Genomic DNA, 16,391 nt, shown 5'->3' with positions numbered 1-16,391 from the left:
AATTGAACAAAAATCTCCAAAATACGCCACCAAGATCATGACGTGAATATCCGCCCATATGAAAAATGAATGTGTCATGATGACGTGCCACATCAATAAGCACAATACTCACCAACTGACCTCCAACACAACCAAAATGAATGCTCCATAAACAGTATCTATATCAATGCATAAGCATCCACGAGCATCATAAAAGAATGCCTTGTAATCCAAATCAATGCTTGGATCAAAAATTGATGTATCATGATGACATGTCTTAATATCTAGCCCAAACTGAACTACATAACATCCACCATGAACAAACATGAATACCTCGTAGACATGATCAACATCATCAGGAGAACATCTATGGGAATCACAGATAAATGCCCCGTAGCAATCTGAATCATGCCAAGCCATGCCATCGACACATAAACCATCCTACAACTCAATCAAGGCATGGTCCACATAAACATGAACCATAGCATGCATATCTATAGACGAATAATCTGCATCATCAATCACATGCATATTGACATCACCAATATAAGTAGCATGTGTGTCATCCTCAACATGTATACGACCATAGTCCACATCATCAAATACATTACTAACAACATCACTATCCACATAGGTAGATGTGATATCATCCTCATGATGAGTACGCCTGCCTTTCCAATGAGGTTTGACCATCGTGAAATCATCTCCATTCTCTTGCAAGATACCTGGCTATCCAAATACATAAATGACACCATGACAAATACCACCAAGGAACTTGCGAGAATGAGTGATCATAACCAAATCCTAACTCCCCAAACATGTATGATCCCTAGATCAGTAACCTGTCATATCCAACATAAGAAACTCTCGCATGTGCTCCTTGTGGCTCATATCATCTGTCAAATACTCAGGGGCATCTAATGCATCCACACAAACCCTGGGAAGATAGGTAGGCATAATAGACGTATCCTCACCCACAATGCTCGGTGCCATGCATGTCTTGAGATCATGTCCACATGATTTAACTCATACACATTAATGCCACATACATCGTCATCACGTTCATATGCGTATATCATCATGTGCATATGTATCAATATCATCATATGTACGTGTATCAATATCATCATGTGTGTGCGTGTGTGATACATCATCATCATCATCCGCATCATAATAAAATGAATGGATCAATCTATGTAAGTGGGAATCAGAAGCTATGGCTTATAAATTATGTGGACAAGTGATAGAAACAATCAAGGCCCATGCGAATACCACTACGATAGCAACATATGTGTAAGCACACACCACACGTGTCCAACAAGGACTCAATCCTATCAAACCATGACTCACATAATGCATCCCAAGAACGACAATCATAATCATCATCTGCCATGTAGCCATATGTATCAACAACGCAAAGATCGTGACCATGCACCATCTACCCATCTCGAAACTCCTGATATGTCATGCCCGTGGTGAATACATGTGGCAATGTCACCCACATCTTGAAACCACAGTCACCAGAAACGAGAAACGGAAACAGAAACGGCACCCCCTCGAAAACGGAAACGGCTAAGAAACGGCACATATACTTGATAAATTAAATTACAAAACCAAAAACTAGTAATTACAAATTCAACAACGAGACTTTTTCAAATTTGCATAAAGGACACCTCAAGATCAAGTCAATTTCTTGTTGAATTTAGAATAGAAAGTACAATGCAAATATATCTGTCAAGTTTGGAACTCATGAGTAGATTCAAACTTGCGAGAGATGCACATCATCTAAGCCCAAATCATCACAATCTAGGAAGTCGTTGGGGCCACAATCCCCTGCTTCCCCCAAACTAGCTCTCAGGTCAGGCAGTAAACTAGCTTGCTCCTCTGCCTCTAAACCTTTCTCATCCTCCTCTGACCAATGCTTCCAAGATTGGGGATTCTCACTACACTCAAGAAGACGCAAATTGGCGATCACAAAAATCAAATCATTGGTCGTTTGAGTGCCAAGCCGATTTTGCTTCTTTGAAGCGATATGGCTAAATGAGCTCCATAGTTTGCTCCAAACAAGAGGAACTGACCGCCTGGCTCAAAATCTTAATGGCCAATTGTTGCAACTCTGGAGTGTCTGCCCCATAGTTCTCCCACCAAACACATGGATCACTGGTGAAGCGTACCAAAGCATTGGCTCTTCCAAACCTCCTCTTGCAAGCCCTGTAATCTGCTAGTTGATCCTTGATATATATACCTAGATGAATCCAAGAACATGCCCAAATTCACCTTTTAGGAACGTGCATGTTATATACTCATGGTAGTCAACCCACAAGACTATAACTATTAACTCCATTATGCATAGTATGGACTAGATACTACGACATCCCCACTAGCGTCATCTGCCCAATAGTGGGTGTAGAACTCTGTATCAAGATATGCTCTCACACACGCACTCCACACACACACACACACACACACACACATAAGAGCATATATTCACACAAAGACCTTCGTGCCGAGTTTCTGTCAAACCTCCGGAGATGCAAGGCAAAGTCAACCATAATGAAGCCTGACTGCACGTAAACCATCCACTATCTGGGTGGGCTGCTCTTTTAGGTTGACATGGAGCACTAGTAAACCATCCACACCAGAAAAAAAAAATATCGGCTAGTTCCTTCAAAGCTCTAATAACAATGTTGCATCATGCGGTAGAATTGTTAACTTGATTAGAGCATAAATTCAACACTTAAACCTGTCAATTTCATTTGCACAAATGAAAGAGAGAGAAGCGCGAGAGAGTACACCATATTGGGTCCCAAATAATCCTCTGAAGAGCAAGATGCCCGTTCACCTAGCTACGAGCCTAATGAGTGCCTGGCACATCAACACATCATTCAAGAGGGTTCATCAGTGTGACACAAATGAGCTTTTACATGTCCATTCCACATAAGATTTATGTACTCATTGAGCTCATCTTCAAACATGCATTATCTTTTAAAAGATGTGCCACCCCACGCAAAGTCCCCACCTAACTACGTAGAGAATAGAAAGGTATGTTGCATCAATGCAACCTGCAAGTAATACTTCAAATATCATGGTCAAAGTGAAAAACTCTCCACAATAATTGTTTTGAGTCGACACTTCATAAGCACGGCCGAGAACCCAAACACCATGGCAAGGCAAAGGAAAGGAAAATAAGTACCTTTATTTATTGGAAAAACTGCACAAAGGCATGCCAGAGTCAAATTATAAACTAGACACTAGATTCCCAATTTGGATTGATGAATTAATTTGATTTGTGCTCACGTAACTTGGTTTTAGGATGTGTAATGTGACAAATTAAGAATCCTAATCTTGTGATTTATTAACAATTAAAGAAAGATAATTGGGAGATGCTTCCAAGGGAAGTATTGTAAGGCCAAAATTTGCATCACCAGTTTTGGATGGAAGCTATTATGTATGCAACATATATGCTTCACAGGTGTCCAACAAAGGCCTTTGAGACTATCACTCATTATGAAGCTTGAAATGACAGAAAGCCATCATTGGCTCATGTGCATGTCTTTGGTTACTTGGCTTATGCTCATATGAGCCATCATTGGCTCGTATATGCCTTTGGTTGCTTCGCTTATGCTCTTATGCCTAACCAACACCGCATGAAGCTTGATGACAAGGCGGTAAAATGTATCTTTGTGGGCTATAGTTCGGAGAGTAAAGGGTACCGTCTCTAGTGTCGCATGCACCCTGCACTGTGGTGCTATGTGACACACCGGCTCAGCATTCAGTATAATATGTTACATCATTAGTACCCTTTTTTAGGAATATTTGTTGTATGCAGGAGCCCCATTGTGATCCCCAGCCCGGGACATGTCAGGCACGCGCTACACAGGTCAGTCTCTCAACCTTAGGTGTCAGTGTCAGTCCCTTAACCCACTTGGAGAACAAGCATATAAGTCATCTCAAGATAGGGCATATGAGTCAGTCCATTAGATGCATTAAAACCAAGCATATAAAGGCATGTAAAGCCTAGCAGCATGGGCCAAGGCATGTCTTATGCCTTGTTTAGGGTGCCAAACATCATAGGCAAGCCCTAATATCCCAGTTGGCAGCATGTCTAGCCATTAGCTACTAGTCGGCCAACATCAGGATATGCCACATCAGCAAATCGTCACACGTGTGAAATGCGCAGCATTAAATGCTGATTTTATCAGGTCATGGGCATTAAATACAGTTCAACAGCAATCAATCTCACAGCATAGGTCACTATTTAAGCAGCCCCACATTCCCTTGCATAAATTATCTCATTTTCGCAGAAGTTTATCAAGCAGATAGTGAATATGTGCGCCTAAAAGCCTTCGGGTGTCGACTCTCATCTTCTCTCTCAACTCGTCTCTCTTAACTCTTCTCTCATCTTCTCTGGTGTTGACTCTCATCTTCTCTCTCAACTCTTCTCTCTTAAGTAAAGTGGATTGCATAAACTCATAGGTTTAAAGAAGGCTTTGTTGTGTGTTACAATGGTCAACCTATTGCATGCTACATCTACCATCCTACTTCACAACGGATTATGGTTACTCGAGACGTGGTCTTTGTGGAGAATCATCTCAGCCCTTGCTTGAATGTTAAAAACAGCCAACTGTTGGCTTACATGATCTGTTTGATACTCTCCTCCCCTTGTATGGGACACACTTACCACGGGTTGGGCATTTGGACACTCAACCTTTGGCCGTAAATCAGTCCATAGTTGCTGAAAATCAGCCCACAGATGCTGAAAATCAGCAACCAGAAATGCCAGATGTTGAGCCCATCGGTCGCACAAACATTGATAAAGCAGTGGCAAAAGAAAGGCGAGCAATTCAACAAGCTAAATCGGTGCCTCGTTGGCTATTGCAAACCTTGCGGGACAGCAATGTAGCAGCTCCTTTGGTAGGTAGAGTATGTGCTAGTTCTCACCATGCATCTGGGCATTATGTGGATCATGCTCTTATGAGCAACTTGTGTGATGAAGAAGAGCCAATCTCTTTTGATCAAGCACAAGAGGATCAGAGTTGGATGCAACAAGAATTTGATTCCATTTTGAAGAATGGCACTAGGGATTTAGTTGCCTTGCCTTTCGGGAAGAAAGCTATTGGTACGAAGTGGGTCTATAAGATCAAGAGAAGGACTCATGGTAGCATTGATCGCTACAAAGCCAAACTTGTAGTAAAAGGGCTATGCACAGCAAAAATGCATAGATTACAATGCAACCTTTGCATCCATGTCTCGTATGACCACCATCAAGTGCATCAATTGCTTGTATGCTTGAAGGAAGGGCTTGTTGAGAAATATGGTGCCATGGAGAGTGTCCACTAGCGGATTTTGTTTCTTTCTTGGTGGTTCATGCTTATCATGGCTCAACAAGAAATAGCCGATAATGGCCATATCTAGATGTGAAGCTGAGTACATGGCAACATTTACAACTACCATTGAGTGTCTATGGATCACACGCCTCTTGGCAGATTCTTAGTGTTGGATAGTAGTCCTCCACTCCCATCTACATTGAGTCTCAAAGCGCATTCGCAATTGCGAGGACCCCATTGTTTTGCTCGCACAAAGCACATTAAGGTGCATTATCATTATATCAGGGAGAGACTCCATGCAGGAGAGATCAGCTTGGTTTATGTCTCTACACATGCGAAGTGGCAAATTTATTCACGAAGGCTCTTCCTCATGAAAAGCTCAAAACTTTCTGCAAAAGCTTTAAGCTTACTGCCTTTTGGGGATTGATCAACCATATCCCTATACATGTTCACATCATCACTCCAGGGAAGTTTGTAGACATCTATGTCATGGACAGTGGTGTGTGACCACTCTAGGACTAGCTGGGGCACTTTTTCCCTCACTAGGAGGTTTCCCCCGGCATGGGAACCATAATCACAGGGGACGCCCGTCCCAGGCCTCGGGGACGGGGGAACGCCGTCCCGGCCTACCTTTCACACGGGGACGCGTCCCTCTGCAGGGGGGACGTCCCATGCCCCGTCCCCTATCAAGGGACGCCCTAAACATGTGGGACGGCTGGTTGGGGACGGGAAGGGAAAAAAAACGAACGGGCGCCTCATTTTATGGTTTTTTTTTATAAAAAAGAAGACCCAATCGTGTGAGCGTCAAGCGATCTCTGCTCTCCTCCGCGTCTGCTGTGTGCGATCGAGTGCTCTCCAAAGTCCAGACTCCTCCGTCTCTGCTATGACCTGTCACCTCTGCACTTGCAGTCTTGCTCTCCTCCTCCTTTGCTCTTCCATCTCTGCTCTCCTCCGTCCAGGTATGTGCTGTTGTGCGCTTTCCAGGTTCCTCCGTCTCTGCTATCACCTGTGCAGTGTGCACACTTGCTCTTAGCCTCTCCTCCATCTCTGCTCCTCCATCTTTGCTGTACAGTGCGCAGTGATTGCACAGCAGGCTGCAGCACAAGTTCTTGCCACAGGTGACAGCCCACTACTCCAGAGTCTAGTCCCCATCTAAGCTGCCCAGCCTCCAGGCCCCAGGCCCCAGGCCCCAGTGCCATCAGTGGCCAGCCTTCAAAGCTCAAAGTTTAATCACAATGGCCTCTTCCTCGCGAGCACCAACAGCCCATGTTGGGGGCAAGGGTTCAAATTGGTCTTGGTGGGAAGAGGTGAATGCCCAGAGACCAGGAAGTGGGGGAGGTTCACGTCAATGGCACTGCAAGTTATGCCCATACACACGAACAAGTGGGGCAAACAAGGTGAGAGCTCACCTTCTCCACGAGTCTTGGCATGAGGTGCAATTTTGCCCAAATGTAAGCCAGGAGAAGAGGACGGAGCTCTTAGAGCAGGCTGCAGCACAAGCGTCTCTCTTTACAACAAAGAGGGCGGCACGTCCTCTGGCAATTGACCCCGCAACATTTGTCAGGCCACCTGTATCAGAGGCATGTAGTAGAGCCTCTAGAGCTTCTGCATCAGCATCAGCTAGCCATACATCCTCCACACCACATGCGTCCTTTAGCATGCCATCCACAGTTCCTGCACGTCGACATAGCACCCTTGATCAAAAATGGGATCCCAAGAGAAAGGAGGATGTTGATACAGCAGTGGCTCGCTTCTTTTTTCATGATCATATCGCCTTCAATGCTGCTAGTTCTGAGTACTTCAAGGTTATGGTGAGGAAGATTGGCAAGTATGGTCCATCTTACACTCCCCCAACCTCAGAGACCTTGCGTACCACTCTTCTTCAGAAAGAGAGGCGTGTTGTAGAGCAAGCTGCAGAGAACACAAAGCATATGCGGAAAAAGAATGGAGTGTATCTCATCGCTGATGGATGGAGCGATACACGAAAGAGGTCTATCCATGGGGTAGTGGCCTATTCTCGAGGAGAGATGTATTTCGTTTCATCGCATGATGCATCAAGGACTGGGAAGAGTGCTGATGTGCTTGCATTAGAGTGGACAGAGGCAATAGAGTTTGTTGGTGGTGACCTTGTTATGGGATTTGTTGTGGATGGCGAGGTCGCTAACAGAGCAACAGGTGCCATTGTTGAAGGGATGTATCCACATGTGACAGTGTCATTTTGCATGGCACATTGCCTCAATAATTTGCTGAAGGATATAGAGAAGTTGCCTTGGATTGCGCCCATCATTGAGAGGGCAAGTCACATGGTCATTTTTGTGTTGAATCATCAATTCTTACTACATGAGTTTCATAAGAAATCAAGCAAGCAGCTCTTGAAGTACTCGGAGACACGGTTTGCGTATAACTTTCTGATGTTGGGCCGGCTGAGTACATGTACTGCCGCATTGAGGCAGGTTTTCATTAGTGATGAGTTCACTACATCTCCGTTAGCCTCTACTACTGGAGGGTGGAAATGCAAAGATGATGATCTTGAGTTTTGGGAGCATGTGCATCGCATTGATGCAATGGTGCAGCCCATAATGCATTTGTTGAGGCTTGTGGATGGCATGAAGCCATGCATTGGGAAAGTGTATGAGGCCATGGACAGGATGATTGAGAAATTGAAAGAGCTCATTAAAGAGCAAGAGCAATTTGATCATGATGACGAGGATGAGGAGGACACTCTCAAGAGCAAGTATGAGATGGTTCAAGATCTTTGTGTCAAAAGATGGAATGCATATCATTCTCCTTTGCATGCAACAGCATACATTTTGGACCCCGAGTTTCAAGGCAAGAGTCAAGAAAATGATCGAGAGGTGAATAGTGGTTGGCGGATTATCTTAGAGAGATTGGTGGCAGAGCCTAGTGCAAGGCGCAAAATAAGAGACTCACTTGCAGAGTATAGATTTTTTCGTGGCATGTATGGTTGCCCCGATGCACAAGAGGATCGGACTCGGGTTGGGGCAGCTTTGTGGTGGGAGGATTTTGGATCAGATGGACCAGAGTTACAGCAATTGGGTATTCGCATTCTCAGCCAAGCTGTGAGCTCCTCTTGTTTGGAGCAAGGAGCTCCTATAGTGACATTGCATCAAAGAAGAGGAACTGCCTTGGCATAGAAAAAGCCCGTGATTTGGTTTTTGTAAGTGCCAACTTGTGTATGTTGGGCAAGGGGGTGATTGCAAAAGCTGATCCTTTTGTGGAGTGGGAGCAGCAACAAGAGAAGGAGAATGAGCAGGTTGAGGTCACAGAGACTGATGCTCATGACAATGAAGCCAGTGTTTCCTTCAGTATGGATTCTGATTGATTAGCACAACACCGTAGGCTTCAACCTTGGATGTCACATGTGCAGCTCAGCCTTTAGGGCCCTCTACCCAAGCTATATTTATGTAGACATGGTTTATTTTCTAGTATCTGCATTCTAGAGACAGTAGACTATGGCACTATGCTTCAACCGTGAGTCTCGATAGTTGTGTTGTGTTTTGTGTACACAGCAGTACACTATTTTATGTCATGAATTGTGTCATTTTGTGTGCTTTCTTTCAAAGTACTCAAGTGTAATATAAATACTCAACATTTGATGGATATATTGATGGATATATTGATGTATTTTTTGTGTACTGTCCCACCCCCCATCCCTGTTCCCTGACTCCAAGCGTTCCCCATCCCCAAGCCCTTCCCCGTCCCCGTTCCCATCCCCCGACCCATGTGACTATGATGGGAACAGCCTCTATCTCTTATTATTGGGTGTACTTATTATCCTTTGTACTTTCTTTGTGTACAACACTTACCATTAATCGAGTGGTACATTTCTCTTCTCCCAAGAGCTTCACAACTGTATCTATTGCACCCTGTGTGTGCCTTGTCTGCAGGCTGTAGACATCTATGTCATGGACAGTGATGTGTGAACACTTTAGGACTAGCCGGGCAACTTTTCCCTCACTAGGAGGTTTTTCCCACGCATGGGAACACCCTCTATCTCTTATTATTGGGGGTACTTATTATCCAGCAGTCTTGTTCTTATTTTTTCCAACGCCAGTCGTGTTGAAGCTACTAACATTATTGACGAGGCATTGACATGGCTTCCAATTCAGCTGCTGATGTGGACTTGAACTGGGCACTAACTAAATTTTCAATGGCCAAGTCTTTCTGGGGACATTGAATCCTTTCATTTGATTTCTTATTTCATTTTCATCCTGTTCACTTAAACATGGTATTTTTATGAGAAAAAAGAATGTTACAAGATTGCTTCTCGTAGCCAAGCCCAATTGGATTGGGCCTTGCATGAATCAATCATGAGACATGCTTCTCGTTGGAGAGCAAGATTGGCTTGGACCTCCCTTAGTGAGAGTATAGACCCAGCAAACAGGGAAGAGGCTTGCATCTTGCAAGATGCTTTAGAGGCTTGTTCCCACGAAACAACAAGATTGCATGCGTTCATAGTGCAGGAGGAGATCTATGAATAATGAGGTGCGCTCCATCTTAGGACAACTGCTTAAGAAGCCAGAGGCCATGTCAACGCATGTTTCTTAGATTGATTTTGTTGTGCAATAATCAATGAGATGCTAAAAATCACAGTCGAGCAAAGAACTCTTCAAGATGATCATTTAGATCCACTCAATGAGCAAAATAATAGAAAAGAAGGAAAAACATGAGTATCAGCTTTATTCAATGGAACGTTTTTGGCAGCTTTGGGCAAGTTTTGACTAGTTATAAGCAATTGCCAGCTAAGAGTTGACCAGTGTGATCAGCCTTCGCAATATGACCAACTATGAATCGACGTTACCAACATTTGATCATCAAAGACTTGATTTTGACTATGTTTAGGCCTATTTATTATGGAAAAAGCATGCTCATGGAAAACAGTCCAAAAGATGTATAAATACGTCTCCAGCTATTTTATAAAGAGAAGAGGATTAGAGGACTGCGATCTAACCTTCACTTGGAACACTGGAGCCTTTCTGTCCAGAGATGGAGGCGGCATCTTTTGGCACTACCAGCCTAGTGTGTCTCATCTCCCCCCCCCAACCTAGTCCCCACTAGTATACACTTGAGTATATTTGCAAAGCGTGTTCTACTGCACCAATGTGTTTTTAGGATTTTTGTCTAATCTCTGCTGCAAGCATGCTCTTATCTATATCTTCTCCAAAAAGTCATACGTTCCCTTCCAAGATGCATAGTTTCTTGTTCCCTCAATAGTTCCATGTCATCAACCCACTCCCAACCAATGCAAAGTTTCATTATACGATTTACAAAAATGGTGTGTAGAAACCCATAATGAGCAATATAACTCCAACCACAAAACAGAAATTTACAATTTCAGAACTCAGGTTCCCTTTTCTTACCTCCATCATGTCAAGTTGACATCGATACAAGTGGAACCCATCCATCGGCAAAGAGACAGCTATATCATCTAAAGTGGTATTGGTTTCAAAGTCATCACTTGCTTTTCTTTGAAACCACAGTGCATTCACCCGCTCAGCCACCTCCTTTGCAGCAGTGGACTTTCCTGCTCCAGGAGGACCAGCCAATCCAACAATATACCTATGCCCAAGCATGTGAGAATTAATTGGCAGATTGCTTTAAACTTTAGACGAATTAGCAGGAAACTTTAGAACTAGAGAATGCCATGGTCATCAGCAAATGCCAACAAATGTGTGTGCTCCTACACATAGCTAGATATGTGTATGCATATGCACTTGATATAAATCCATACGTATATGTACATGAAACAGGCCAGCATATGTTCGTGTGGAATGTCTTGACATTGTACATACCTCTTTGCCCGGCCAAGCCTTTTCCCTTTTACCACTTCCCTCTCAAAATGCCCCACTGCTATCTTCACTGCTGCGTCGACGTTTCCAAGATTCCATCACTTGATGGTCAGGTGTGAGACGTGTACTTGCAAGGAACGGATGCTTCGTGATGGTGCTTGCAATACGATGATTAAAATCTTTATAGGCCAGGGTAGAGGACCCGAGGAAAAAGAAGAGCTCCTTCATGATTTGTTATCTCAAAAAGATACTGATATGGTCAATAAATACCTTGTTGACACATGCAACTTGTTGCAGACGAGGCAGGTGAAGGAGATCAAGAGCTAAACCCCGAGGCCAAGACCGAGGAGTAGGTGCATGGATCAAGAACCAATTGGGTAGGCAGAGTCAACGGTGCTCGGCTTTGGGGCAACTGAGAGTGGTGGTGGCCGGCTTTGGGGTGGTGGAGTTCACACAGAGAAAAGAACACAGAGCAAAGTAATGCAAGTGGCAGCAACATCAAAACGCAACAATGATAAAAATACATAGAGGTTGTGTTTGAAGCATAGCTATGAAGCTTACCCAAGCTTTGATACCATATTGGATATCAAAGGAGATCACACATGCAGCTATGGAGGATGAAATATCATCATCATGGTGGAGAGTGTAGAAAAGAGATGAAGCAAGGAGAGACAAGGAGAGAGATACTCAAGCCAAGAGAGCAAGTTTGCACAACTTAAATGATATTCACTATAATAATGAATCCACCCAAATACATGCTTTTATAGGCACCAAAGCCTTATCTTTTGAGGGTTTTCACACCAACGAGGACACTTGACTACACTCTAGACTAACTCCGAAATACCCAACATGCCCAACTTGCAAGAGGTGATAGCAACAAATTAGGGTTTGCGTTTTTGCCTTTGCAACCAATTTTTGCATGTGCAGTAAGTCGAATTGCATTAAGTCCTTCAACCACATTCATGCAGTAAGTCGAATTGCATTAAGTCCTTCAACCACAACGACATTCAAAGGACTGTGCTTTGGACATCTTTTGGATTGTTCTAATTTTTGGCGATGGCTTTTGGATTGACTAGTGCCCCGGCAACCTTTAGCAAGATAATGTCTCAAATTTTTTCAGTCATATTTGGGAAGCTTCATCATCATTTTTCTGGAGCTTCAGCAAGTCCAAGGAGAAACATAACTGGCATTGATTCAAAGTAGATTTAACAATACTAGACATTGCCTATGACTGTGGAACATTCAACTGCAAGCTTTAGTACATTCAAAAAGAAGTGTGCATTTCAACCAGGGACTCCAGTAGCTATAGGGTCAATGAAGAAAAATGTAACATTTCTTGGCAGTTTGCAGAACTAACCTAAACAAAAACAGAAAGGAAGGGAAGAGGGGAGGATCATCATACTTAGAAGAAGGGGGAGTCGCAGCCACTGCAGACAAGAGCCGTCTGGCTAATATGTTATAGATTTCTTCCATTGAACTGCAATGCACAAAAAAACCTGCTCATCAACACGCCTTAGTCCTTTTTGTTTTCATGTATGTGTAAAAATAGAGTTGAGCAGAGCTTTGCAAGTGCTCCCTCATTTGCTTTTCTTCTCACCTGGCCTGCAGGACCTTTTCATCATTGTAAGGGTCCAAAGAAGCCTGAGGAACCCGAGACGTCGTGGCAGTGAGCTCCAGGCAAACTCTGCAAATCTGTGGCAAACTATGGATCAAGAGTTTACCTGGATACAACACCATGGACTCCAAGAAGGCCTTCTCCCATCCTTTCTCTTGAACTGTGCAAGATGCAAGCTTGACAATTTTCCTGCACGAAAAGCATTTCATCTCAAGGTGTTTAAAGGGAGAATAAAAGCATCACCAGAACCTGAAGAGAAGAGTCTCACTCCTGCATGATGATGACGATGATGGTGGAGAGAAGCTGAGATGATTAGTATTGTTGAGAGGCAGCGATGCTGTGAAGCAATACTCCAAATGGCAATGAGCAGCCTCCCACCTTCCATTTTGTAGACAACTTGTCGGCACCAAATCGCAAAAAAGCAACCGAGTACAGACACGAAACAGAAAAAAGACCTCAGGCTTGACAATCGCTGCTGCTGTTGATGTTGTAGCACAGGTGCGATCGCCATGCAGACAGTGTGGTTTCCGAAGAGCTTAATCTGACTAATGTGCACACTGTTTGTTTTTGTTGTGATGTCATTTCAGCTTTAGGGGCCCGTGTCCACGGTCAAGTGTGCTTGGACATCTGACAGCATTCACAACCACCGTAGTTGCAATGTCCGGGCAAAAACCATCTATGGAACCGTATCCATTTCACGAAACATCTCGGCCACCATGTGGCCATAAACCCTCAATCTCTTTTACAAAAACTGATGCACTAGCCACTTGGCCCACTTCTAATGGATATAACACTTGTTGGGAAGGTGGATATATATCGTCGGCTCAACCAGCGTGCCACCGTTGCGTAGTCCCTGGGCATCGAACCCAAGTCCCCATCGTGGAACTCGACCATTCTACCAACTGAACTACATGCTCATCAATTGAATGGATATAACACTTTATGGGAGCTTCACTGTCCATGGATGCTGTGAAATTTTGTCTGACTCAAAAGCTTTTTTGTTCTCCCCCTTTCGCACACGTCTACAAGTTCTTGCTCACTTATAATTAACACCACTTACATGGTTATCCTCATCACTAATGTTCATATCATTTTTGCTCCCGTCATCACCCCACCAACAAGGTCCATCGTCAACACTTCCATTACCCGCGCACCCTCTTCACCCCAAAGCCTTTCAATTCCCCTATCATTGGCAAGAATAGAAAGATCATGCTTGACACTTCTTCTTGCCCAACTTTTTCTACAATGATTAAAATAAGGGGAATAACATAATAATCATGTCAATCCATAGTATTACCTATATAGTATTAAACCTTAGTCATAAGGGGAATAACATAATAATCATGTCAATCCATAGTATTACCTATATAGTATTAAACCTTAGTCATTATTTCCGTACTTAGATATCAATCGGCATATTGAAACCGTACGTGTCGCTTTGTATCTTTTCCAATTATCTTATAGCATAAGGTGAAAGCTTACGTTGTAATGAAAATCATCAATAGTCAGAGAGATAGCTTTTACAATAATACAGAGATATGTTATGACCTCATTGTTTTTATCTTGTCGATGTCTGGTATGTACTGATATCTGTTTCTGTTATCAATTGATTGCAATGTATTAATATATTAAATTGTATGTGTTGGTTATCTGCCACACTTTTAGCGATCCTACTGGGTTCGATTCTCATGTGTTTCTCTCGATTTTACTTTAGAATGTTGTTTTGTTATCATGGACTTGTCTCGTTGGTTAAGGGATTGCCTCTCCTAGCTAAGCGAGCAATCAGAAGACTGGAAACGTTGAATTCATGCAATGTGTCCCCTGCATAGACTCCTCCAATTTACATTTGGGTTCTATTTTATTGACACCTATGCTTTATCATATGTGAATTATTGTTTGGTTGAATTATCCGCTATTCAATTAGCCAATTATTGAGGTATTATCAACCGAGGATTAACACACTCCGAGCGCGACCGAAACCGAGCAGGAAGCATCTCTGAGCGAGTGCACAAAAAAAAAACCAAAAAAAATACTAGTGAACGAATTTGCCAATGATGATAACAAAACATACATTTTCCGTGTTAAATACAAGAAGCTAGCGGAGCTCAGCTTTCCCATCAAGTAAGCATCCAAAAATATCATCTCTTTGGCTTTATTGTCACCCTTGACCTATGCAAGCTAGAAATATATCTCAGTCGCATGTCAAAAATGGAACACTACACCATCAAACAAAAAAACCTACATCCAACACTATAATAGAATTCTCATTTGCCTTCATATTCCTCGCGACTCCTCATAGAAGCAATTTTTTACAGCTCCATATTAGCCAGAGATTCATTGCAAAAAATAAAAATCCATTGATGTGGAAACACCTCAAAACAAGGTACATTCAACCTCAAAACAAGGTACATTCAACCTCAATATACGCTTCGCATAAATAGTCAACGAGGATTTCAAAGGACTGAATAACAAACAAAGAGCCCAAACCCAAAACTTACTTCTGTCCAACACCACAAAGTTGGACTCATTTGTCCTTTTCCACATGGGATTATGACATCCCATCCAACATCAATACATATTGTCAAGGCATAGTGTGAGACCTGCGTCCTGACAGGGCTTGGAATAGTTCCACCTTAGTATACGCTTCGCATAAATAGTCAATGAGGATTTCAAAGGACTGAATAACAAACAAAGAGCCCAAACCCAAAACTTACTTCTGTCCAACACCACAAAGTTGGACTCATTTGTCCTTTTCCACATGGGATTATGACATCCCATCCAACATCAATACATATTGTCAAGGCATAGTGTGAGACCTGCGTCCTGACAGGGCTTGGAATAGTTCCACCTTAGATAGAGCAGCCTTATGCATGAAGGAATGAGTCCGTGCATCTAAATTAAGCACCTATAGGGACACAAAGTACATGTGTTTACAAGGTACATAAGTAAGGTGTTTGCTCTCCCGCTTTTGAAAGTCCTCACAAGTGCAATGAGGGAGCTCCAAAATCGTGACCGAATAGTTCACGCCCTTGGTTCATGACCCCTCCATGCTAACATAAAATATGTGTGATTTATTACACAAGACAATTGCTTCCCGAACCACTTTAGCCGAGAGATTTTACCCTTTTTCAAATTTTTCATTGAACTCCTTAGTCAACTTCTCCCTCCATCAAACTACCTAGCCGTCTCTATATTTAGGACGTACACCATTGGACTGGCCTTGGGGTGGTGTGGTGATCTCTCTATTGATTGGAAGGTGAGCTTCCTCTCTCCTAAACAAAACCACTTGCATGAAGATTTTCAATCTCAACAATGGTGAGGATTTTCCTAGTGGCAACTGGCCAAAGCCACTTGCATGAAGATTTTCAATCTCAACAATTGGTGAGGATTTTCCTAGTGGCAACTGGCCAAAGCCACTTGCATGAAGATTTTCAATCTCAACAATTGGTGAGGATTGTCCAGCTCCTGGCCAAAGCCACTTGCATGAAGATTTTCAATCTCAACAATTGGTGAGGATTTTCCTAGTGGCAACTGGCCAAAGCCACTTGCATGAAGATTTTCAATCTCAACAATTGGTGAGGATTGTCCGGCTCCTGGCCAAAGCCAGGAGGCAGACCAGGTAGCCCCAAGACCTTGGACGTATCCACAGCCCATGGTGGA

The 16,391-nt window shown here is 43.1% G+C and overlaps 1 protein-coding gene across 2 annotated transcripts in view; it reads right to left on the bottom strand.

Moving 5' to 3' along the window:
- The window catches only part of LOC147610411 (P-loop containing nucleoside triphosphate hydrolases superfamily protein), a 35,706-nt gene extending 22,327 nt beyond the window's left edge, over positions 1–13,379 (bottom strand). The window contains exons 1-6 of one of the 2 annotated variants that reach the window (XM_086786272.1): positions 13,187–13,379; positions 13,000–13,109; positions 12,838–12,920; positions 12,714–12,757; positions 12,519–12,593; positions 10,688–10,886 (exon numbers count right to left, since the gene is read on the bottom strand). In XM_086786272.1, coding sequence (XP_086642398.1) covers positions 10,688–10,886; positions 12,519–12,593; positions 12,714–12,757; positions 12,838–12,920; positions 13,000–13,109; positions 13,187–13,242 — 567 coding nt within the window. In that variant the 5' untranslated portion in view covers positions 13,243–13,379. The remainder of the gene's footprint in view (positions 1–10,687; positions 10,887–12,518; positions 12,594–12,713; positions 12,758–12,837; positions 12,921–12,999; positions 13,110–13,186) is intronic. The other variant, XM_086786271.1, reaches the window with a different exon arrangement.
- Positions 13,380–16,391: the final 3,012 nt, after the last annotated feature.

This window comes from Cibotium barometz, chromosome 49 (genome assembly GCF_041138505.1).
Source record: "Cibotium barometz isolate CiBa-2024 chromosome 49, ASM4113850v1, whole genome shotgun sequence".
NCBI classification, from domain to species: domain Eukaryota; kingdom Viridiplantae; phylum Streptophyta; class Polypodiopsida; order Cyatheales; family Cibotiaceae; genus Cibotium; species Cibotium barometz.
This window is presented reverse-complemented; position numbering and strand designations above follow the sequence as displayed.